General features: G+C 37.9%; 1 protein-coding gene across 6 annotated transcripts; it reads left to right on the top strand.

The window, feature by feature from the left end:
• The first annotated feature begins 408 nt into the window (after window positions 1-408).
• Window positions 409-24848, top strand: tmem94 (transmembrane protein 94). Of its 6 annotated transcripts, none has more exons than XM_052571157.1 (32): window positions 431-571; window positions 1899-2158; window positions 7226-7345; window positions 7432-7559; window positions 7682-7818; window positions 8091-8299; window positions 9193-9344; window positions 9439-9541; window positions 9900-9986; window positions 10288-10404; window positions 10744-10800; window positions 12538-12642; window positions 13213-13386; window positions 13547-13753; window positions 13846-14155; window positions 15185-15358; window positions 15448-15550; window positions 15652-15860; window positions 16838-17019; window positions 17112-17247; window positions 17328-17437; window positions 17616-17715; window positions 17877-17985; window positions 18240-18429; window positions 19260-19337; window positions 19425-19510; window positions 19620-19701; window positions 19807-19970; window positions 20056-20147; window positions 20237-20330; window positions 20669-20839; window positions 21883-24848. In XM_052571157.1, exons 2-32 carry the CDS (start codon window positions 2135-2137, stop codon window positions 21953-21955), a joined length of 4083 nt encoding a protein of 1360 aa, XP_052427117.1. In that variant the 5' UTR covers window positions 431-571; window positions 1899-2134; the 3' UTR covers window positions 21956-24848. The 6 variants fall into 6 exon arrangements, with proteins under 6 accessions (XP_052427119.1, XP_052427117.1, XP_052427115.1 ...); XM_052571155.1 differs by having other exon boundaries at window positions 20047-20147; XM_052571156.1 differs by having other exon boundaries at window positions 13843-14155.
• Window positions 24849-25145: the final 297 nt, after the last annotated feature.

Raw genomic sequence — 25145 nt, 5'->3', positions numbered from 1 at the left:
TCAAGGCCCGGTTATATAGACAGGGCTTAGCCTAAACCAGCATAAAGCCATAGTTCAATTAAAACATCTATGTTCGTTTATAAACATGCCTTAGAAAAAAAAACATTACTGGTGTTCATCTTAAGACAAAACAAAGGGACTGGCACGTTTTAAGATCAGTCAGTCCAAGTTAATTTTAGTTCAAACAGCTCAGATTTACATTTTATTCTAGGACTAGGTTTAAACTTGTGTGTGAAACCGGGATAAATGTTTAACCCTGATGTTCAGGGCAACTACGCAAACAGAGGCTCCGCCCTATGAGCCAGACAAAAGCAGGCCGATTACCCGCCCTGTAGTACTAACCAATCACAAAGGACAAAACAAAGCAAATCCCGCCCTTCATATAACACTGACCAATCATATTCCACTACATCGTCTCTGCACAAACATACCACGCCCTTCCAGTCACTAACATGGCCGTCACCAGAGAGAGAGTCCAAGGATTTTGAGACGTATATTATTTGATTCTGCTTAAACTCTTTTGATGATTGACGATGCCACTTGGTGGTCGTTGATGTTGCAGCTCTATAACGTAAGTTTGCGTCGATTTAGTGTAATTTGAAAATGTAACCAGTAGCATTTAACCCCTAGGCCACCTCAGTTAACACGAACCAGCTGTTTCGATGGTTTATAAGCGGTTTAATGATATTTATAAATAAATGACTAACTTTGACAGCTAATTTCAACAGTGAAACACAGCAAGGTTGTTTCCATCAGTCTCGAGTCTTGATCAAACGATCAACATGACTTTCACATTACCATAGGTCCTATAATAATCGGAAAAAATGTGGAATATAATATTTAATGATGTGTACGTTAATCGATCAGTGCAAGCTGTTACTGTAAACTATCTTATTTAATAAATTTAAGAAATACCACTGCTTATTTACCGTTTCTCTGTAGAAATATATATATATATATATATATATATATATATTACTAAAAGAAATGTCTCTACAAAACTGTCGTCTTGTTTTAAACCTTAGACTATAGTTGTTCAGATGCATCCTGTGTGTAATTTTTCTCCATGTAGTCAAATATTAAAGCCTTTAGTAGCAAACTATTAATGCTGTTACCTTATAAATCAGGTCAGTACTGAATATTTTGGATTATGTAAGTCATATTTGTGTGTGTATGTATGCTCCAGTGATGGTTAATTACAGTGTTGTGAGCCAGTTTGGATATTCAGAATCAGTGGTGAGTTAACTCACAAGTCTGCTGCTTAGGTTTGCTTTCTCTCTAAAGAATAAGCCAAACACTCAGTGATTTGTTTGTCAAATATAGCGTCTTACCTAGAAAGCCACGGATTAAATGATTAAATGCCCTACATTGTTTGAGTTAGAAGCCAAAAGCAATTATTTTTTGCAGATTGCTGGTAATCTTACATAATTTCTCTTGTTTAATTTTAGACTGTCATTACCTAATTGATCATGTTTACAGTGACACAAGGGGAACAGGGAAGCTCACCACTTTCATGTGAGCAAAAATATTCATTTGTATTAAATGAAACATCTTGAATGATTGCCAGAACCTGATTATGTCAGGTTGGCATCAGGTGGCATTGGCATAAATATGAAATAAGGTGTTTTATTTTATTTTCTTTAATTGGGAGATTAAGTGGGAAACAGTTTGCCTAAACTAAATTCTGTGGTATTGACATGTTGTGTGTTAACTACCCTTTGCTATTGCTATTGCTAGACATGCTATTGCTCTTTATTGCACTCTTGTGTGTCTTTGTCAATGAAATGGTTAAGTGAGCGAAGACCAGTCTGAACATCCTCTGTAGATCCGGTGACCGTTATTTGTAGACTTTAATTATTTGTATTAACTCCTTTTCTAACGCTTTCTGTCCTGATCAGATCCCTTTGAATGTAAGAAGAGAGAAGCCACACCCACTCATTGATTCCAGTTCCCTGGGCACGACTACAGCCCTGACATCCGTCCCTCAGACTGGCAGTCCCCGCTGGTCCAGCATCTTGGAGCTGGGGGCCACAGTTGCCTTCCTCTGCCAGCCGGACTGGGATCGGGACAAGTGTGGACCGTAACTACCAGCTCTGGGCATCTCGACAGAGTATGGTGAGAGACGGCGGCTGCCATGGAGCTACAGGATAAGAAACAGGTAAGGTCTTGAGGTGTCTTCCTCTTATAGATGAGAGTGGGTTTACTCAGGCTGTTGATCACCACTGAAAATTATCTTTACACTCTGCAACTATTATGAACTCAAACTCACTGACTGGAAAACTTTCACAATTTTGTTTTATTATTATTGTTCTCTGGCATATTTAGACCTCTGTACAGGAAGTGCTAAAAAGCTGGTGGGAATGAAAGTTTTTGCATAATCAAGGTCAAGTGCACAACACTCTAAAATAGACAAATTTAATGTTTATTCACAGGGGAAATTCGTTCTTATTTTGCTCTGTGGTGTCCTGTAATAATTAGCTTGAACTGTGCCCAGATTCTTTTTAATGGAGATGGAAGTTGTAGAGTTTGTGTAAACCATATCGTCTTCTTGACTTTGGACAAGAAAGGCTGATATGTTGTGCCTTTCTGTGTTGTAGTTAAGCGGTGAAGTTGGGGCGGAAGAACTGTGACTTTACTCATATCTTGTGAAAGCAGGAGACTTGTTTAATGTATCATCATGTTAAAAATACATTTTGTCATGTTATATGCAAATGTGTATAGAAAAGCGTATTTATTTATTTTTTGTTAATAAATGCACACAACCTTGTGTGTGGACTTGAATGTCTAAATTAGCCTTTGTCTGAATTTGTTTTGTTACATTGCATCGTGTTGGACAGCATCATTAAAGTCATTGTGTAATTGGCAGTAATGATGTTCCTGGGATCCTCTCTTAGTTCTTGACTTACCTGTATTGATTTTGCTGAGGTTAGAGGAGTGTGCTGGGATAGTCGTTGTTATGGTAGAGGAACGGGGCTCTGGATCAGATCCTGAATCTGGGGTGCATTGCAAGACTGTGAGGTTCAGTGAGGATGTGAAGTTTTGTTAAAGGGTACATAACATACACAGCTTCACCTAATCTCATGTTAATCTTGAGTACCTATAGGGTAGTACTGCATCCTTCATATATCCAAAAATTCTTTCGTTTTATCATATTTTTAAATGAAAAATACAGCTTTCCGATTCTTTCTGGAAAAAGCCGAGCTCCTGGAGGCGTGCCGTGAGCGGAGCTATAATACTGATGTTTCGTGTAGTTTCTATTAACATATATTCACTTATGTGCTGATTTCCAACAAAATACAGAAATCTGATGCAATTGTACTTATATGAATGGGGTCTTTTATCACAGGGACGGCTCCATGTTTTAATAGCAAACGATGTGAAAATCCAGCGTCGTCTTGGGCCTTGTTTATAAAACATTTGTCACTCAAAGGACCAGAACACACAAACACACTTGCTACACTCCGTTGCTGCCCCGGAAAAACAAACTGCATCCACTGTTCATGTAACGCTGGGTTCTTGGGGAAGCTGAACATGGTAAACCTCACATCCAAAAATGCACTTATTTGGATGCATTCTCGAACAAATCCTATGCAGCGCTGCCTACGATTTGGAAGCGTGTTGATGTGCACGGTCACTTTGAATACATGAAACACCATTGTACTCCCCCCTTTAAGCATTTTGATGGACCTCAGCAATGAATGATTAATATGAAAGTACAATATTTTTGTCACTAGTATTTTGGGGGGAAAGTAGTATTTTGTGTTCTATGCTGCATTTCTAAAAGCTGAAGTATTTAACACCACCAAATGTGAAACAATGGAAAAACAGAGAATTATCTCTCAAGTACTCAAGCAGTAGTATACATCATATGTTTTTATACTACAGGGCCGTTGAATGCTTGAATCTGATCCATTCTGAGTTGTGCAATAGTTTTCGAGGAACGCACAGCGACATAGTTCCAGCAAGCTCTCTTGATCGATTTACAGTTCCATATCACTTCGCATAGTACTAATCTTTCTAATAACGTCATTAATAACTGCATTAGAATGCTATCAGAGGCTCAAGCCTCCATGTTTTGGAACTAGCAAAAGAGGCATTGGATGAGATGCGGAAGGAATAATCCTACTCACAATAGTGATTTAAGTACAAAAACCAGACGCATCCCTTTAAATATATCACCTGATCGATGTCTTGAGGTGTGTGGTAACCGTATTATAAGCGGAATAATTGACTCCTTATTCTTATAATTCAACGGCCTGTCGTCAAATATTCCATACTACACTAACATTTTTATATCATATTTAATTGACTTTAGTTTATGTATACCACTTAATATAATTATAACTTAGCATGATTTAGATTTAATGTAGATTTAATAATTAAAAATAAAATAAGAAAATTCTATGTATTGTAAGAGTGTGTATATAAATATACACACGTGTTCCTTTTATGTCATAACAATGAAAAAAAAAATGTAAACACTTTTTTTTTCACTAATTAAAACAGCCAGTGTTTGTTATGGTTTAATGATTGTTTGATCTTTACTTTGGTAAGGTTGTGAGGTTCATTGAGGATGCTCTCTGTCCTGCCGCACCGCATCGCTGCTAGGATCCTAAATTGCTGTGTTAGCTGGAATGGATGAATGCCTGGACAGGGCGGCGAGGGCACACAGTGTTTTTGCTTGTCTGTCAAGCCCCTCTCCCTCACTTCATACTCCAGTTCTTTTTCTCAAAAGCTCCCCAGCCCTGATACCCGCTCATTCCCATCTGGCTTTTCATTGCCATTTTACACCCTTTTTGCCTGTTTCTCTTCAGGCGGTGTGTCGCAGCTGCCTCTGCAGAGCTCTCAGATTAATTAACACTAGAATTCACAAAATCTCCTTACTTTTCTATTAATTCTCCTTAAGCTTAACTTTTTCAGGATACCTGCACACTGTTACTGTCAAAAAAAAAAAAAAAAGAACTCTTGTGTGTTCATCCTCTCTAGTCAGTTGCCTTGGTTTTAGTTTGCAAAGCTTTTTTAGCTGGCAGTCTACACCAGGGTGGCTGGGACGTGCCCAAAAGACAGCCTGTGAATGCGCAGAGGCAGAGACTGTCTGTCCAGACCGTGCGACTGGTGCTGAAACAGCAGCATACATTATCCCGTAGCACCCCGCCACTATCCTGTCCAACCCACACGCGCACCAGTCACACATTAGTCTGTCTGCAGCAGAGGGACCATTCGCAGCCATGATCCTGAAAAATGGGACCTGGTTCTGGAAGAATAAAGTGAGTGGATCTGTGCACACTTCTTATAACAAACTCGGTTGCTTGTGATCTGTCAGAGTCCGATTGTCTGGCATCCAACATTTTGGTCTTGTGTGCGAATTGAAATGCTTAAATCTGTTGTGTGTGTATGATTAATCTTGAGCACCGTGAACAGGTGAGAGTCCCATGCCAGATGCATGTGCACTCTTCTCGGCTCTGGGTTTAATTGTTCCATGCATTTTTAAAGGTCTTGAGAGGTTTTACCCGTAATAGGCCAGCATGCGTGACTGCATGTGTCCGAGCTGGTAAATCCCTGCTTGTTGATGTGTGAGAGATGCTCGTGCAGGGATTTAGTGCCTCTCTGTGGGAAAGCTGTGTGTTTATTTATAGTGCTGAGGCTCTCGTTTGCTACTACAGGAACCCAGCCGTCCCAGAAGTGTACTGGTAGGATAACCAGAATTCGTCAGCGGACAATAAGAGAGGCTTTTCTGACCATTCAAGCCATGTTGAGGAATGACATTTCTGTCTAAATAACTATATTGGTTTGAATTACTGTGTCTACATTCCCTCAATGTTTTGCTTCAGTAGTTCAAAACTGGTGAAAAAAGCTAATAAAAAAAGCATCGGATTGTTATTAATTGTATATAAAATGTTTCAGGTTAAATGAAAAACATTATGACATGAAATCAGTTTCTACAAAAATTATAGCAGCTTGTTTCTCAGACTGGGACAATCTGTGGAGGGTGCTTTTTTGTTTAGTTGTTAGTATAGCCACACGTATGTTGACTAGTGTTGTATAGCTCTAGTAATACAAGACTTGTCTATAAAACATGTTTCTGGTCCTTCCATTTTTTTAAATTGTGCAAAAAAAAGTGCAAACTTTGCAGGTCTTATTTTGTAAGTCGGACCAAGAAAACTTTTACAGTTTTATTGTAAGTACATTTAAAGGATCTTTCAAAGAGTTGTATGTTGTTTAGTCTATATTATTAGGGGTTCAAGCACATAGTGAAAATATTTCTAAGTTGAATTTATAAAATATTTTCTAAAAAGTTGATTACTATATCGTTGAATGTTGACTAACCTGTGAAGCTGATATGGCAATAAATGTAAATATAATCATCCTACAGTGCCAATAAATATACATTTTATATTAAACCTGTTAACTGTCACTCACGTTTTTGAAGATAGACTTGAATTTGCATGATACAAACCTAAATTTTTATAATTCATGGCTGAAAACATTTTGTAACATGATTTTGATGTACCATTTACATGGTAATGCAATGTCTGATTTTAAAATGGGTTTTGAAGGATGAATTTTTAGATTTTATGTTTTCAAGTGATATATAACTTCTGATGATTTCTAAAATGTGATAGAGAAAAAGGCAACGAGGAAGTCTTTTTTTTAAACAAAGGTCAAAACTCCTTTTGTAATGTAGATTTCTGAGGGTGCACTCTTGTCATAAATTCATCTATTACTTTTCCTACATCATTTTTAACAAAAGAGATTGGTAAAATATATATTTGGGAGTCTTAGACCTTTCCAACGATATATAGTTTGTCAAGATTAGATTAGATTTGATTGTAATATAGTATAGTCAACGTAGGCGTCCCGTATTCGGGACGGGGTGACATTTAACAGGTTAAATATATGTTATAATTATAAAAACTGCTATAACAATACAAGCTTCATATTTCCGCGTTTAAACTCTCTTACATTATAACTTCATTACTTAACATATTGGTATTAGTTTTCTAATCTGGAGGAAAGGAGCTATTGTCTATAATAGACACCATTCTTAAGTTGTGGTCACGTTAGCCAAATTTTATGTACAAAAGTCCTTTGTCTATAGAAAAATAATGTATTGATGTATGAAGCACAACTCTCACACAATTAACTTTCAAGCAAAGCAGGTTTCTATTGGTCAACACAGAAAATTCATGTGTCCAACTAATTGTGAAATCTGGTTGTGCTGTAGGAGGAGGAGGCGACTCCACTGGGACTGTCCACGGCTCAGGCTCTGTGCACCCTGCGGGACCAGCTGTCCAACTTACTGGGACAACACCAGAAATCCAGCCGGCGTAGATCCACCGTACAGGTCTGTTCTGAATTGCATATTATCAACACAGTTATATTACTTTTGTCAGGGAATTCCTGATTTTGGTTTTCCTTTTTGTTTTAAAGGAGCTGTGGGCTAAGAGCTTCCTTCATCATGACAGCCGGCATTCGTGCTTCCATTGGCCAGGAGCTGTTCTCACTCTGGTTGTGGTGGTTGGACTGTTGTGTTGTTATGGCAGTCAGCCGGCAGGCAGGTGGGCAGGGCTTAGAGCCAAAAACTGTTGATTGACCGTTTGATTTGACATCATGTATTGGAGTTTAGCTACCAGGTTTTTTTTTTTTTTTTTACGTAAATCTCTTTCCTTTTTTGTTTCAGTCAGGGCATAGTGTTAGTGAACGCGGGTGCACTCTTCCTCCTCCTGCTGCTAAACCTCCTCCTCATCAGGCGGCAGCAGAGCTTACGGATGAGTGAGATGGTGCGGAGGCTCAAGTCCATCATCTCACAGTTGAACGGTGAGAGAACAGCGACTGTATAAACTTCCAAAGAAATCAGTCATGCCTCAGGAAATGATAATTATGGTTATGCTGTGGCTCATCCATCCATTCATCGGTATTATATTTCCATGCAATGCTAAATACACTTTGATATAACTGGAATTATGATAGAGTTCAAGGAAAAATGAAAATTGTGTCATTATTCACTCTCATGTCATTCCATGGCATTGCTAGGCTTGTTGTTCCAAGTCTTAACAAGTAACTTTCTCATTGTTCCCATGGGTTGTCAGATTATTTGGAGAGAAGTGCAGGACATCCAATCAGATGGGCCCCCTCTTTGTATCCTGACCGCTACACCCCCACTTCCCCTTCCTGGTCACTGCATTGGACGTTCAGAGACGAGCAGCTGGTTAATCTACCTGTCAGTCTTCTGGTGGAAGGTGATGTCATCGCTCTTAGACCGGGTCAGGAAGCCTTTGCATCTCTCAGAGGCATCAAGGTAAAGTCAGATTTGAGTTACTTTTTATTCATTTAGTGTTTAGGGTATAGTTCTTTTTCAATATACATTACAGTTACCATGGTAAAAAGTTTAGTAGAAAATTACAGCATTTATTAATATTTAAAAATTGTATTTGTGTAAATGTTATTTTAAGTTCAGTTTTCATTATGTTCTTTTGCCATTTTATTCGTTTTTTTATAATTAGCTTTATTTTTTATTTTAGTATTTTAACTCATTTCAGTTAGTTGCCAACATTTTTAATTCTAGAAAGTTATTACGTCTAATATTTGTGTATATATATATATATATATATATATATATATATATATATATATATATATATATATATATATATATATATATATAATATTATTATTATTATTATTATTATTATTATTAAAAAAAATTTTTTTTCATATTTATTTTAATGGATAAAGACCATGTTTAATAGTTTTAATTTTAGTTTACAATAACAACACTGCACTGTCACCGTAGTTTCTTCCAGAATAATACAGTAACCGCATTTAGGTGTGAGCCAAACACAGCCAATCAGGAAGTATTTGATATTTAATGTACACTTATATTTGATGAGTGGGATTTTGGACCAATTAGCTTTTAGCGGCCGTGGCTACATAGCATAATGCCTTAGAAATAGAACCTTGAATGACCTTTCGCAAATTGTGGCTAGTTAGGAAATTGTGGTACACTTTTTAAATAGAGATCCACTATTGTGTTTTTACTGAAGTAGAAACACCTCTATGAACTATATATTGGTATTTTGTACTGTAATCTGAAACTGTACAAAAGAGAATGCTTTATTAAAGAGTGTTTCTCTCGGGTTCTGTGGCACACTCTGTCTGTTCTTCTCAAATCACTGTAACTTCTGTTACCAGGATGACGAACACATCGTGCTGGAGCCAGGAGACCTTTTCCCACCGTTCTCTCCTCCTCCCTCCCCGCGTGGGAATGAGCGGAGGGGCCCCCACAGTCCCCAGCAGTACCGCCTCTTCAGGGTGGTGCGCACACCTATACTCGACAGCGTCAGGTTAATACATCCAAGCTTTTTCTTTGTGATAGGTGAATATATTTGTGTTCTCACAGCAGCTAATAGTAACTAATCACCTTTTTCTGGCCAATAGGAACAGTCTTGACCTGGCTCTCTCCCGTCCTGTCACAGCCCTTGATAATGAACGGTTCACAGTGCAGTCCATCATTGGCAAATTCGCCTGTCCTGCTGTATTGGTATGACAAAACTAACCACAAGTTGCAAGTTTTTAAAATGGGGTTGTTTCACGTATAATTTGCATGCAAGCGAAATCCTTTTCCACACCCGTATTAAGAGTTTGCTGTATTCACATTGCATAGTATGTATGTAGATTTTCTTTGCAGGTGATTTTTTTTTTTTTTTTTTTTTTGTAAACCAGTTGCAAAAAAGCTATTATGAAGCAGCATAAAACAATGTTGTGAAAGCTGTTATGATGCACACATGTCCCAGTTGCATGATGTGTGATAACGCATAACAGTTAATTCATGTGAAAGATTAGTGTGAAAATGTGTCCATTTACTGATTATGAACTTTGGTCATCTTTGTCATTTATAGGTGGCCTTTTTCTGTGTTAACACAATCCGGTTCTTCTGTGACACTCCTGGTCTCACCCCTGGACCCTTCAACTTCCTTCAGTTGCAGGTCGATAATAGTTCATAGCTCACTAAATGAGCAAAAACATTGACAAATCAGGATGTTTCTTGTTAGTTTTTATTTTTGGGAAAACCCAATTTTTCCACTGAAATTGGTTTCTGTGTGATTTCTAGACCCATGAAAGTGATGTTATTAAAGTGAAATATACATTTTATTGGGTAAAAATTGTAAATAATTTCAATCCTTCTCATTATCCTTATCCACTACATGTTTATTTGCCACAACAATGGTGGTATTGATGTTTCTCTTTCCCTCTTTTTGTCCTCCTCTTGGGCTCTCGGATGAATAGATGATGGGTGTATTGCCTATTTTACCTCTTTTGTTTCCTGTGATGTGGATTCTGGTGAATGCGTACGGAGAGGCCCGCGTGTTAGCCGAGTCCAGCCGTAACTCTCCCACTGGCCTGGTAAGACAGACAGAACACCACACATTCATTCACTTGTTTATGCTATTCATTAGGAATTCACACTCATGCGGACACAAACATGCATAACCTCCCAGATCCCACACCGACAGCTTTTGCTGCTAAATTGTAACTCGCTCTGTCTGTGATTACTGTGTGTATTAACTTTGATTTGCAGCTGTAACACTGCATGAGGAAGTAAAGCTCATTGGCCCAGCTCACACTAATAGTAGAGAGGCTTAGGGAGGGATTGCGGACCCGAGGTGAAGCGTTTAGGCCAGAGTTGAAGCCGAGGGCTGACCGTCTGCTCAGGTGTTTAATCAGACTTTTCTCTCATCCCAGCTTGCTAAGTTCTCAGAGGACACTCTAAGCAGCTACACGGAAGTGGTGTCCTCCCAGGTATATCCTCTGTATTCCTCCTCCTGTTCCACCCGTTCACCACTCGCTTCTTGTGATCCTTCTCCCTTGCTCTGGACCCTGCCACAACCGTCATCTTTTTCTTCACCTTTTTGTTCTGATTATCAGTCATTTCAAGGTGTTTATCAGAGGATCAGTATGAAAAGAGCCTGTTATTTTTTTCTTGCGTCACCATTTATTTATTTTTTTATTCCGTTCTCATTTTTACTTTTAAAAAACATGGTCACTTCATCTCACCTCGTTCGGGCAACTTTGCAAAATCAGCCAATACACCTGCGGTCTTTTTTTTTATTTATTTACACCTTTTTTGCTTCTTGTGCTGCCGGTTAGTTTGGCATCCCCCCCCCACGCTGACCTGTGACCCCTCTGCCTTTGCTTGCCCACCTTCTGTCTGCCTGAGGTTTGCATGAAAGAGTATACGCTCTCTCTATAGTGGTGGTGCTTGTCTGGACTACATTTATCTGAGTTAATATACATTTTGAGAACTTCTGCATGATGAAGACCAGCTTTTTCCCTTTAAAATTTCCAAAGTGTGGTAAGTATTTGCATGGAGAGATCAGACATATGAGCAGACTGAAAATGTTTTTTTCGGTTTAATTTTGTAAATTTTACTTTATAATACAAAGTTTTAAGAACCCCTTCAATTTCTCAGTTTTTTATTTAACAGCTGTGCACAGTTGAAGTCTGAGTGTCTTAAGTGTGTGTGTGTGTGTGTGTGTTGAATGGTGTGTCTTTTAAAGACCCTGTGAAATCAAAATTGGACTTTTGCGGAGTTTCCGTCTGTTATATTCTAGGTCTTCTATATCCTAGTATAGTCCTTACAGTTGACATTTTATATATATTTATATTTTATATATATATATATTTTATATATATTTTTTTTTGCATACATATTTACAGATATAATTTATAAATGTACTATGGTTAAAAAGTTTGGGATCACTGAAAATATAATATATGTCAGGGTGCATTCATTTAAATCATTAAAAAAAACTATTAATAGTGTGAAATAGTATTATGATAACTTTATTTTATTATATTTATTATATGTGGTATTTGTTAATGTAGTCATTACTCCAGTCTTCAGTGTCACTTGACTGTGTCATCTTTAGAAATCATTTTAATATGCTGAAAGTCAGTTTATATGTGGTTTAAATCATCATATATTGATGAACATTTTTTCTTTACATGCACTGATGAATCATCAAAAATACAAATATAAAGAAAGTAAATCAGTTCAGTTTTGATTTCATGTTGACTTTAAAGGTGGATTCTCTGACCTCTGATGTGTGTCAGAAAGATAGATTCACCTGCCACTGACAGTTTTCAGTTCTTCCTCTCCTGTAGCTGCTGCCTGAAGCTTCACAGTCAAATCTTCTGTTATTTAGTCCATTCAAATTTTGTCTCCCTTTTCCTTTTGCCTGCTGCATGGTGCATTTATCTTTATGAAACGGCTCTAAATCTCTGAAAGCACCAGGATAAACCGATGACTGGACACGCTTACTCTTTGAGTGTGTGTGTGTGTGTGTGTGTGTGTGTGTCAGAATGTCTGTTTTGTCTGAGGATGACACCCAGATCCAGGTTTCAGGTTTCATAAATCCTGAACATTTTTGCAGAGCCATTCGAAACCCAAAGCTGCTGATACAAGGATTTGAGTTTCACTCAGGGCAGATGAGACTCACTCCATATTTGTGTGTGTGTGTGTGTGCTTGTGTACAGGAGATGCTTCGCTGTGTGTGGAGACACCTGGTCAGTGTGTTGAAGGGAGAGTCCCAGACCCTCTGTTATACCTCCAGTCTGCTGCACTCGTTGGGTTCAGTCACTGTAAGTGCTCCCCCTGGTGTCACATTAGAAAATTTACACTTTCTGCTTGCAATTTGATGAAAGAAAAATTGATTAATATTCACTTTACAAATTATATACATTTGAAAGAATCATTTTGGCTTATTTTCAACCTAGTTATCAATTTATAGCTGGGCTGTAATTGCTATAGACATTCAGGAGGGCAGTTTTCCTGTTCAGATATTAAGATTAGGTGTCAATCAATATGTCTCTTTAATAGCAGGACCATTTTAAAAACTTTGTCCTGTCCACATTCTTAATTCTTGTTTGCATCCTTGTTATACTGCATCTGTATCATGATTGTAATTACCATAAACAGTAATTACAACACGTCTCTGTGTATGTATAAACCATGTCAAGTTGTGTTTACAGTAAATAAATAGGCTTTATAATGCGAGACTAGAGGGCATGAATGCAGTACTGCAAAAAGGCTAAATGGCCAAAGTGTGATCATGAATGAAGTATGCATTTAAAATCAGTTTGCAATGCAAAAATATAAACCTAAGCATAATATAATTTTTTTTTTCCATCATATTTTCTGACCTCTCATAGGTGCTGTGCTGTGTGGATAAGCAGGGCATTCTGTCCTGGCCCAACCCCAGTCCCGAGACCGTGCTGTTCTTCAGCGGACGAGTCGAACCTCCTCATGACAGCCAGGATGACCTCAGAGACGACCTTTCAGTCACCTCCCTCTGCAGGACAGAGGGCGAGGAGGAAAGAGACGAGGTACTGCTGATCGTGAGATTGGAGCACCATCATTTATTTTAATTATGATGATTTGAATTAGGTATGTAATTGTATTTGATGGGGCTGGAATTGAATAAGTTATTATTTTAGCCTCTGTGCTTTGTTGCGTTTCAGTCTGTGTGTGTTTTTCTGTGTTTAGCCTCAGGAATGCGAAGCACTGCTGTGTTTACCAGCGTTCGAACCCTCGCTTCACATGGCTGAGCAGGAACCCAGCGAGACGTCACATGATACCTCAGACACCCAGCGTCAGCGTCGAGGACCCCAAACCACCCGTTCCAAACACCCTTCAGGATCCAACGTCAGTTTCAGCCATGACATTGAGGGTGGTGATAATGACATCGCTCAGGTAGGATTATGTCGAAATATTACTTCTAGAGCTGGTTCAGGTTATAGCTGGGCGGTTTGGTTCATGTGTTTGTGTGTCTCTATTTCCAGCAGTGTGGTGTAGGTGATGATCTGTGTGAAGCGGAAGATTTTGTGTGCGACTATCATCTGGAGATGTTGAGTCTGTCCCAGGATCAGCAGAACCCTGTCAGCATTCAGTTTGATGACTCCGGTTGGCAGAATCACCTGCCCTCTTTGAAGCCTCTGGGTTTGAACATCCTATTGAACCTGTGCAATGCCACCGTCACCCAGCAGCTCTGCAGATTTTCAGACCACCTGTCAAACATGGCGCTGCAGGAATGTCATGGGGAGGTTCTACCAGTTCATGTTCCCTGGGGCCTCTGTGAACTATCTCGCCTTATAGGTAAATGAGGGAAGCATGTTAATAAACCCATATTTTCAGGATTTTTAATATTGCACAATCATATTTTATTTATTTTGTACTCCTGAAGCTTATGTGGGCCACCCGTATTAAGAATACAGGGCTATACAAACATGAACAACACATTTTTTTTATCATTAGTCAACACATTCGGTATTTAGATATTAAAATGTCTAGGCTGGTTAATCGAAAATTGTTTTCTTTATCATATTAAAATTATAATTCTGCCCTAAACAGAAAATTCCTGGTTTAAAAATGTAGTATTAGTAATTTAAAATAAAACCAAAAACTCACTAATTTCTCTTTAAAAACACTAATAATTTAATGTATTCTTTAGCAAAGCTCACCACAAATATATGTATGTATGTATGTAGATTTTTTTTTTCCATACTGTGTATTATTTTGTGAGGTCTGTTTTCACTTGAAGCAATTAAAATGACTCCTTTTATTTTAGTTTTTTTAAGTTTTAATAAAAAAATTATAAATTAAAAGAAAATACAGAACAGTGGGCACATCCAAAAACCTGTGTGTGTGTGTAATATATATATATACACATACACACTTATTTATTTATTTATAATGCAACGTTTCAACAGATTAGGTCGATGCCTTTCAATTATCTAATTGGTCGAAATGTTGCATTGTTTACAATTTAAAAAATATAGTAGCAGTATCACCAGTGTGCAGATATTTACTTTGTTCTTTGTTTATTTGTCATCTTTGTCAACAAAAATAATGCAGAATTTTCATATCAAGCATGTAACAGCTACCGGTATCAGGCAGAACATTAAAATTAGTGCATGCTCAACTTATAATGATAAATGGAAAAAAATCTATAATGTTGATCACCATGGATGAGCAAACTATATTTGATATTGTGCATCCCTAATTATTGTTTAACTTTTAGTCTGGCTGTACTTATAGTGACTAGTGACGTTAAACTCATTTTAGTAACTTAATGTCCTTTCTTAAGATTACTAAGTTGTTCTTTCCTGTTCTGTTGTATGTCAGGTTTCACTCCAGGAGCGAGGGAACTCTTTAAGCATGAGAATCATCTGGCTCTGTATCAGCTTCCTTCCGGAGAGAAGGCCAAAGAATCTGCTCCCCGGCGCCTCCAACACTTCACCAAACGCCAGCCCCCCATCAGTCACCTCATCAGTCTGTTCGTCAGGGACAGCACTACCAGTAGGACTCATTTTTTCACTTTCCCACTTCCTGTTTGTCCTTGGTGGTTTGTTAAGTCACTGACCTTTGCCCTTTTGAACTCTGTTCAGATAATGTACAGATGCTCTCCCACGGCTCGGCCGACCTCATCCTGGAAGCCTGCACGGATTTCTGGGATGGGGCGGACATCTATCCGCTGTCTGGCTCGGATAGGTCAGAGACACAACTTGAAAAACACTAGTCATTTAGTTTTCTTGACCTGCAGAGTGGAAAATGTTGTTTGTGTACTAAACTACTGGTGTTATGCCTCATAGGAAAAAGGTTTTAGATTTCTACCAACGTGCCTGTCTGTCAGGATATTGTTCTGCATTCGCCTATAAGCCTATGCAGGTGACATTGTCTGGACAGCTCAATGGAAAATGTGTGGAGCTGGCTTCAGGCCCCACGCTCTTTTCTGGGGTGGAGCTTCCCAGTACCACCCCCATCAAACACGGCAGCCGCAGGAACAGCTGGAGCTCTGATGGTAAGAGACATTGTCTGTTCAGCTCACAGTCTGGACAGTAGAGCTAAAATATATATCTCCATATGTTTGTCTAGTGATCAGCTGATCCGATAGATACATAGGTAGATAGACAGACAAATAGATGGATAGATGCATCAGTGAATAGACAGACAAATAGAAGGATAGATACATCAGTGCATAGGCAGATATGTAGCTCGATAGATAGATAGCTAGATGGATGGATAGATAAATAGACAGATATGTAAATGGATAGAAGGATGGATGATAGATGGATAGACATATACATACCTGGATAGATACATAGATAGATGGATGGATGGATGGATGGATGGATAGATGGATATATAGATGTATGGATGGATGGATGGATGGATGAATATAGACAGATGGTTACCGTAGATAGATAAACATGTAGATGAATGGATGGATTATAGATACAGATAGATAGCTAGATTGATTGAATGATGATTAGATAAATAGATGGATAGACAGATATGTAGATGACTGGAGGGTTAGCTGGATAGATAGCTGGATGGATGAATAGAAACGGATGGATGGATAGACAGATAGACAGCACATTAGATAAATAGAATAAGATTGATGGATGGATGGATGGATAGACAGACAGATAGATAGATAACTCTTTAGATAAATAGAATAAAATGGATGGATGGATGGATGGATAGACAGACAGATAGATAGCGCATAAGATAAATAGAATTGGATGGATGGATAGATGGATGGATAGACAGACCGAAAGATATATAGCGCATTAGATAAAAAGAATAAGATGGATGGATGGATGGATGGATAGACAGAAAGTTAGATAGCGCATTAGATAAATAGAATAAGATGGATGGATGGATAGATAGATAGATACATTTTCTGATTTGTAGAAGTGGATGGTTTAAACTGATTCACTGAAATGACTCAATCTCATCAACTCTTAACATGTTTGTGTACTGTTTATGTTTCAGAGGGTATTGGAGAAGGTTTGGAGAAGGAGGACTGCGTGCAGGCTCTGAGTGGCCAGATCTTCATGGGAATGGTGTCGTCCCAGTTCCAGGCCCGACTGGACACTGTGCGGCTCATTGAGAACCTGGTGGGAGCCTGTATCCGCTTTGTGTACTTCTCCATGGAGGACGAGCTGCGTAGCAAAGTATGACACTGATGGAAAAACACACTCAGTAAAAACATGATGTGTTTGTTGTGTCATATTCTGTCACCTATTAATGTTGGCTTTGCTTCTAGGTGTTTGCAGAGAAGATGGGTTTGGAGACGGGCTGGAACTGTCACATCTCTCTGACCCCAAACGGAGATGGTCACTGCGATGGTGCTACATCCAGCCCGAGCCAAGCAGGATCTCTACACGATGACCTTCTTCACGGTAAGTGTTTTTCTGCCTGCCTGCACACAAGATTTACATAACATTTTCCCTAATTGAAATGATCCAAACTCTCTTCTTAGATTCTCGTGATGATGCAGAGGGCCCACTACTGCCTGAGGACCAATCAGATCTCGCCAGCTTCCAGCCTACTGACAGTGATGTGCCCAGTTTCTTAGAAGACTGCAACAGAGTAAGCAATAGCGGTACAATTAGATTTTAATAACAGATTTAGGTGGCACAGAAGGTTATTTACATGGACTTTGTAATGCTTCTTAGATGTGGAATAAAATAAATGTTTGGCAGTTTAAAATATGTTTTTGGGTTTCTTTAATACTTATTAATGCTCTTTCCTCTCTGTTGTTCTATAGGCCAAACTGCCTCGTGGCATTCATCAAGTTCGCCCACATTTGAAGAACATGGACAATGTGCCTCTTCTGGTACCCCTGTTTACAGACTGCACCCCAGAAAGTGAGTCCGCCTCAATACCAGCTTTAAAGTCAGCATGAAGCAAAAGTTGTGATCCGCTTTTCTTCTATTATGATGGATATGCGATTTAAACTGCTTCTCAAATGAACAAAAAAAGTTTTGTAGCTTTTGTGTTGAGCCTTCTAAATATTTGTGTTTGACAGCAATGTGTGAAATGATGGAGATCATGCAGGAGAACAGAGAGGTGACGTGCTGTTTGGGGAGCTCTGCAAACTTCCGTAACAGCTGCCTTTTTCTGCAAAGTGACATCAGGTGGATAACACAGACATCACTGTACTCCACTGTATACCAGAATTAAATAACACCTATAATCTTATGCAAAGCTGCAATCTAATGAGTGGCAATTTTCAAGAGGCTAAAAAGATAGCTTTGAGTTATTTTGTCGCTGCGTAATTCTAAATGTGTGACATAATTAAATATAGTGTACATCAGTCTAAAAAAGGACGTTTTCTTTTAGAGTACTCTATGCTTCATTTGAATTTGGAAACCCTCTCTGTGTGTTTTAGTATCTCCCTGGATCCTCTGTACCCGTCCCGGTGCTCATGGGAGACATTTGGGTATGCTGCGGGTTGCGGGCCGAATGGAGACTGTGATGAGCTGTCTCCCCTGGGTCTCAGTGCTCGTCTCAACAGCCTCGCCTGCTCCATGTCCTTCCATCAGGGCGAGAGTGTCAGCATGGTCAAACTCATAGAGCAGGTATGGGGAGCTCTGGCATGCACACACACTGTGGGGTTGATGGGAGCAAGAAGATACAAGCTCATTTATTTACTATCCTTCAGAAGTTTAGGCTCTGTACAGTTTTTGATACAAGTCTTTTAATGATCACAAAATCTTCATTTATTTGATCAAAAATGCAGTACAAACAATAACATTGTGAAATTTCATTAAAATTTCAAATAACTTTTTTGTTTTTATTATATTATAATAATATATATATATATATATATATATACTCAGTTGCGACTTATAGTCTGAAAAATACGGTAAGTCTGGTTCCGTGATTAGCGCTCACCATTACCTGCTTTTAAATGGAGCGGCATTTAATAGACAGAGCCGTAGATCACTGACAAGCTACGCAATATCGCGTTCATTATCACCTTCGATGAATACGCAATATGAACGCGATATTGCGTAGCTTGTCAGTGATCTACGGCTCTGTCTATTAAATGCCGCTCCATTTGAAAGCAGGTGATGGCGATTTAGCGCTAATCACGGAACCAGATTTACTGACTAGATGCACATGATTTAAATATCATTAGATATATCGCCCAGTCCTAGTAGGCAAGATTCAAACCTGCATCATCCACATGAGCACCATAGCTCAATGTGTCTTAAACATGTCTGCCAACCAGCACACCACACAAAGCTCATGCAAAAAATGGTTAGTGTACTAAAAAAAGTCATGCAGGTTTGAGTCTTGCTTGAAACCAGTCCCAATCCCAATTCTATTTTTACTGTCTAGTAAAACCATCTTAAAAAAAAAAAAAAAGTTTGAATCCGAGTGCTGTCTCTTGATGTATCTTCAGGCGAGACACACCACTTACGGCATTCGCAAGTGCTTCCTCTTCCTACTGCAGTGTCAACTGACACTGGTCATCATTCAGGTGAGAAAAAGACAGATCTGTATGTTTTTTACAGGAAATAAAATGAACAGAATTCATATTTGTACTCTTGATGTTTTGGTTTTGTAGTTCCTGGCCTGTCTTATTCAGCTGCCTCCTCCCATGAATATAACAGACATACTGTGGCTTTCCTGCTTCTGTTACCCACTGCTAAGGTAATAGGGAAGAAAACACAAAAAAGATGCCCACATTGCATTTTAGTATAACTAGTTCACTGTGTCATATCGGCAAACTATATAAATTAAAAAATGTTGCCATTCACAGCGTGTCCTTCCTGGGAAAACCTCCTGACAGTTCAGTAATGACAGTCGCTACTGGAAAGAATCTGGACTCCATACCACGCAAGGTCAGACATGAGACCACACAATGCACTCGATTTAAACTGCTAGCTATTTAAACACACTTGACATAGCTCACAGGCCCTCATGTTATTTTTGACTCCAACCCACAGACTCAGCACTACTTCCTGGGCTGGTTCCTGTTGAAGTTCGGTCTGACGATGTTAGCCTACTTAGTCGGCTTTGGGTTTTCTCTGCAGGAAGTGTGTTCTAGAGCAGCTAACCTCACAAAAATATATAACCGCAACATCACCTGCTCTCACATATTCGTATCCAGGTACACAAACTCTTGAATTTCATTTTCTCTGTGTTTGGATGCCATGAATTAGTTATGAGTTCTAATCAATAATTAGTGTATACAGCTCCCAGGATGGCCCGCAGTGGTTTGGGGAATTGTCCAATGGGCTGCTTTTGATTCAGAAGATCATGGCAGGTTTTCTGGCTTTGCACACAGGTGACTTTAATAAAATACATTGTCATTTGAATATTTATTTTATCTCGATGATCTGAGTGAAAAAACACATCTCTCTTCCTCTTTTTCAGTGGTCATCTCTCTGAGCTATGTGCACCGTTCACAACCCCTGTGGAGGAGGAACCCCTTCAGTAACACATGGTGGTGTCTCACAGTGCTTGTGGTGTAAGTGTTTAATGTAGAGAATGGTTATTTAATTATCAAAGTCACATGCTACAAGTCATTTATTTAGAAGTTAAAAAAATCATTATCCATAGGCCAAACCAGATTTTATTTGAATGCAGGTCTGCTTCACTTTACTGCTTTCTCTCTGCAAACCTGAGCAAATATAAACAAGACTGCATTCACGTGCATCAGTAACATCTAACGTTACCTCTCCTAGGTTTTTTTTTTTTTCCTCATTGAAGCTGTAGTTTGTATCACTGCACCGTTATCAGATACACATGAACATAAAAACAGGACCTGTTGTGTAAAACACACTTTGCTAATGGTTTTTCTTGCAGATTGTTGGGACAGGTGGTTCAGGCTGTGATAGATTATCAGTTGTGGCAGGACAGGAGTACAGCGATGTTCTTCACGCTACATCACATTCCCCTCTTTATCTGGCTGTTGGTCTCTCTGTCCATCGTACTTGTGGTGCTAATCAATGAAGCAGTAAAACTGCATGAAATCAGGTAAGAGGATAAATCGCTTTAATGTAGATGGAACAAAAGAAAACTGTCATCACTTACTCAATTTCATGCCATTACCATCCCTAAATGACTTCCTTTCTCTGTTCCTTATTTCACAAAATTAACGCATTTATAAGAAAATGAAGCTGCATGTTAGCTTTATGTAAGGAAAAGGCCACAATGCAAACTGTTGTTCAAAAGTTTGAGTTCAGTTAGATTAAAATAATAATAGTACTTTTATTCAGTAAGGAAGGATGTATTACATTAATCAAAAGTGACAGTAAAGACAATTATGTTTTAAATGTTCATCATTCTTCAAAAATCCGGATTTTTATTTTATTTTATTTTTCTTTTTATCACGGTTTTCACAAAACTATTAATAATTTAGAACTGATTTCAACATTAATGATAAGAAATTTATCTCTTAAATTTAGCAGCAAAACCACATATTAGACCTAAAAAGTAAACTAATGATCATGAGTTAATTAGGCTGCTGAAAATTCAGCATTGTCATCACAGGAGTAAATAATTATTATTTTTTTTACATGATAATATTACCGTATTTTTTGGTCGCACCTAAGTATAAGTCGCATCAGTCCAAAAATACGTCATGACGAGGAAAAAAAACATATATAAATCGCACTGGACTATAAATCGCATTTATTTAGAACCAAGAACCAAGAGAAAAAATTACCGTCTACAGCTTCGAGAGGGCACTATATGTTTTCAGTGGTAGACTACAGGAGAACTGAGCAGCATAGAGCGCCCTCTCACGGCAGTAGACGGTAATGTTTTCTCTTGGTTCATTTCTCTCTGTTTATGTTAAATTAATTTTGATAAATAAGTCGCACCTGACTATAAGTCGCAGGACCAGCCAAACTATGAAAAAAAGTGCAACTTATAGTCCGGAAAATACGGTAACTATTTCACTGTTTTGACAGAATCTACTATTTCTTTTTCTATTTGAAAAAGATGAGCCCAATCTAGCCTACATAAACCATTAATCATATAACTGACAGTTTCTGAAAATATGGCTCTGATTTCAGGGTACGAGTGCGTTACCAGAAGAGGCAGAAGCTTCAGTTTGAAACTAAGCTGGGGATGAACTCTCCCTTCTGACGTGTCTGTCCGGGACACTTAAGCGTCATGTTCATTTCAGTGGTGGAGAAGATGAAGACTCCTTTGGATTTCCTTCCAGCAGAGTGCTTCCTGCAACACCTCCAATGGGCAGAACTCTATTTCTCCCATGAATGCCACTGAGGGCTGTGTTTTGAATCAGTAAGATCCTAAACTATCTTTTGATTAAGGCTTTACTCAAAGTAAAGATTTAATCTGTGTTATTTGAGGGATGTTCACCTGCATGCTGCTTTGGTTTGGACAGGGTCATTTAATGGAGGGATTGTTTTTCAGTGAGGCCATTCCTTTATCCCCTTCAAAACCTGAAACTGTAATGCACGATATAGAGAATATATACCAAAATGTACAATGGAGGGCTAAATTAGCATGATCTTTTACTTACTTTTTATTTTTTTATTTTTTTATTAGATGTTGTGAAAAGGGGATTATATTGATTTCCTTTGTTTCAAACACGAAACAGTTGACCGCTCATGAGATGAGCTTTAGCTGTAGGTTCTCTGTGTTCATATTTTAGCCGTATGGTTCTTTGTCACATGTGCAGTTCATTTAGTACATCATACGAGCTTGTTGAAGCCTGTTTTAACAGGTTATAATGTGAATGTCATCACCACAACTTACCTCATATTCCGAGGGGAAATATTTCATTCTGTTTTCTTTTGTGCTCAAGTGAACTCATTTACAAGAATTTATCAGCTAGAGCAACTTAGCTGAGAAGCTTAGCTTCCAAAATCAAATGCAGTCAGTGGGAGACTGTGTAAACTAATTTACTAGCTCACCTAGAACCAGTCAGGCTTTACGTCTCATTTTCTCTTACAAATCAATATCAGATGAAATGCATGAGTAGCTGGAATCTTTTTTAGTCCTTTTTTAAACTCCTTTTTCACTGAAAAGTTCTTAAAGTTAAATCCAAAACGAAGACTTTTTAAGCAGGCCAAGCAATAGCTTTCAAGCTGAAGGGAGAATGTTCCATCTTGTTCTCATTCTGTCAATAGTTTTTTTTTTAAATATATTTATATGTGATTGTCAGCCAGAATGCACTGTTTTTTTTATTATTATTTTTGCATACATATGCATGCAAGACAACACTTGCCTGGTTTCTCACCGCACATTTTTATTAAAGATATTCATTAGAGAACATCAGAAGTAATTCTATTTAACTCTGTTTATCTTTTTGAATTATTAGTCATTCTTTTTTTCACCCCCATCCAGAGCATTCAGTGTTTACTGGTAAAGAGGCATATTGAACTTTTATTCTGTTCTACCTCTAGCTGATTGCTAACATAATTTAGGCAACGTTGTGTTTTAATAGGTTTTATTATTATTCTAATTTAGTTGGACTGCAGCTATGGAGTATAAGGGGCTCAATTACAGTGTCACCAGATGTGCTTATTTAAAAATACATTCAGATGTTATTTCTGATAGTGACCAGCTAATATCCAAATTACCAGCATTCTTTTTTTCCAATAGTAGTGCAAATCACTAACATATAGCCTGAAACCTCTGACTTACCCTAGACTTAATAAAAGGAGAATTTAAAGGGATAGTCCACCATAAAATGGCAATTGTCATCAACACACCCTTAATGTGACTTTATTTAATCTGCAGAGCATAAAAGGAGATATTTAGTAGAATGTGATAATTGTTTGTACCCATATAGTGAAGTTCATTCAGGTTTAGAATGATATGAGGGTGAATAAATCAGTTTGATTTTTCATTTTTAGGTGAACTGTCCCTTTAAGTTGCTGCTAGACCTGTATAAAGTGCAAGATTTTAAAAATAGAACCTAGACTCAAGAACCCAGTTATTTTTTTCTAAATATACTTGTTCTTCCAATAATCCACTATCTATCCCATTTTCAATGTAATGAACTACTGCAAGATGTCTTAATTTATTGATTTCCTGCCTTTATGTTCCTGTCTCAAATTTATACTCGTTTAAATCACAAATTTGTAACTCCTAATCTCACGTTGATATTTATTTTGAAATGATTACACAGGCCTGTACACCTTAACAGCAAATGATTGCAACCTAACAGCCTTTTCCATAATGCATCTATAGATTGTTATAGGCACTGAATGTTCATAAGTGTTCATAGTGCATTTTTGAAATGCATGTCACATGCTTTCATCTACTTCTCCTTCTCAATCCACAAGAAGGCGGGTCTTATGATGTGTTTAGAGGTTAATGTACTGCCCCATTACATTACTGTTGTTCGAGGTTTTCATTCAGAATCACTGCTGTGTAACTAAGCCGCCCAAATACAGACTTAACAGAGAAATTAATAAGTAAATGGAATTGTTAATTTTTAATTGGTGCTAAATCAGTGGTATAAAAAAAAACGTACAATTAAGAAAATTGTAAAATAGCATATCAGTATAGGGGGAAATTTTTACGAATACTGATCTTCTGTTATGTACAAATGGTGGTAACAGGAAACATGTTTTGGGAGAAGTGTTTTTTTTTTTTTTTTTTTACAGTAAATTTTTGTTAATTATTTTTGAAATCTTCTCTATTCTCTTATTTCCTAATGTATGCATGATAAAGACCATAAAAACATTGAATGTGTTGACTCATTCATGCATGGATTAAAATGTTGCTGATGTTTTTCCATCAGTCAGACAATCTGTAATCTTTAAACCAGGAGTGTGAATCAAGGCCATTTAAGGGGGCTGTACAGAACCTCTCTGCAAAATACTTGCCTGGGCTACAGCCTACACTGATTGACCCAATACATTTGCTGTTTATGAATGTTCATAAGATTTATAAATGTTGTACAGTTTGTATTTTTTAAGATGTCTTTAACATTGATTTCTCCCCTTCCCCAGAGATTATTTGTGACCAATGTTATGCTAATAAATATGTTTATTTCAAAAAAGATGTGCTCTTTCATTAAGACAGTTTCTTATGATATTTTAGTCTGCAGTTGTTGTGTAGTCTACTGCAATATTTGAAGGAATAGTTAACACACAAACCATCATTTGCCAAAAATGTAAATTCAGGCCATCAAAAATGTAAATTAACTTGTTGCTTCATTGGATCACATTTGAAGAAGTAATTTAGCGTTACATCATCTGCTCACCAATGAATCATCTGGAGTGAACGGGTGTCATCAGAATGAGAGTTAAACACATTACTTCATAATCCACACGATTTAAGTAAACGTCTTGTGAAA

The sequence above is a fragment of the Carassius gibelio genome, chromosome B12 (genome assembly GCF_023724105.1).
Source record: "Carassius gibelio isolate Cgi1373 ecotype wild population from Czech Republic chromosome B12, carGib1.2-hapl.c, whole genome shotgun sequence".
In the NCBI taxonomy this organism is placed as follows: Eukaryota; Metazoa; Chordata; class Actinopteri; order Cypriniformes; family Cyprinidae; genus Carassius; species Carassius gibelio.
The sequence above is the reverse complement of the archived record's forward strand: the minus strand, read 5'-3'. Positions and strand labels throughout refer to the sequence as shown.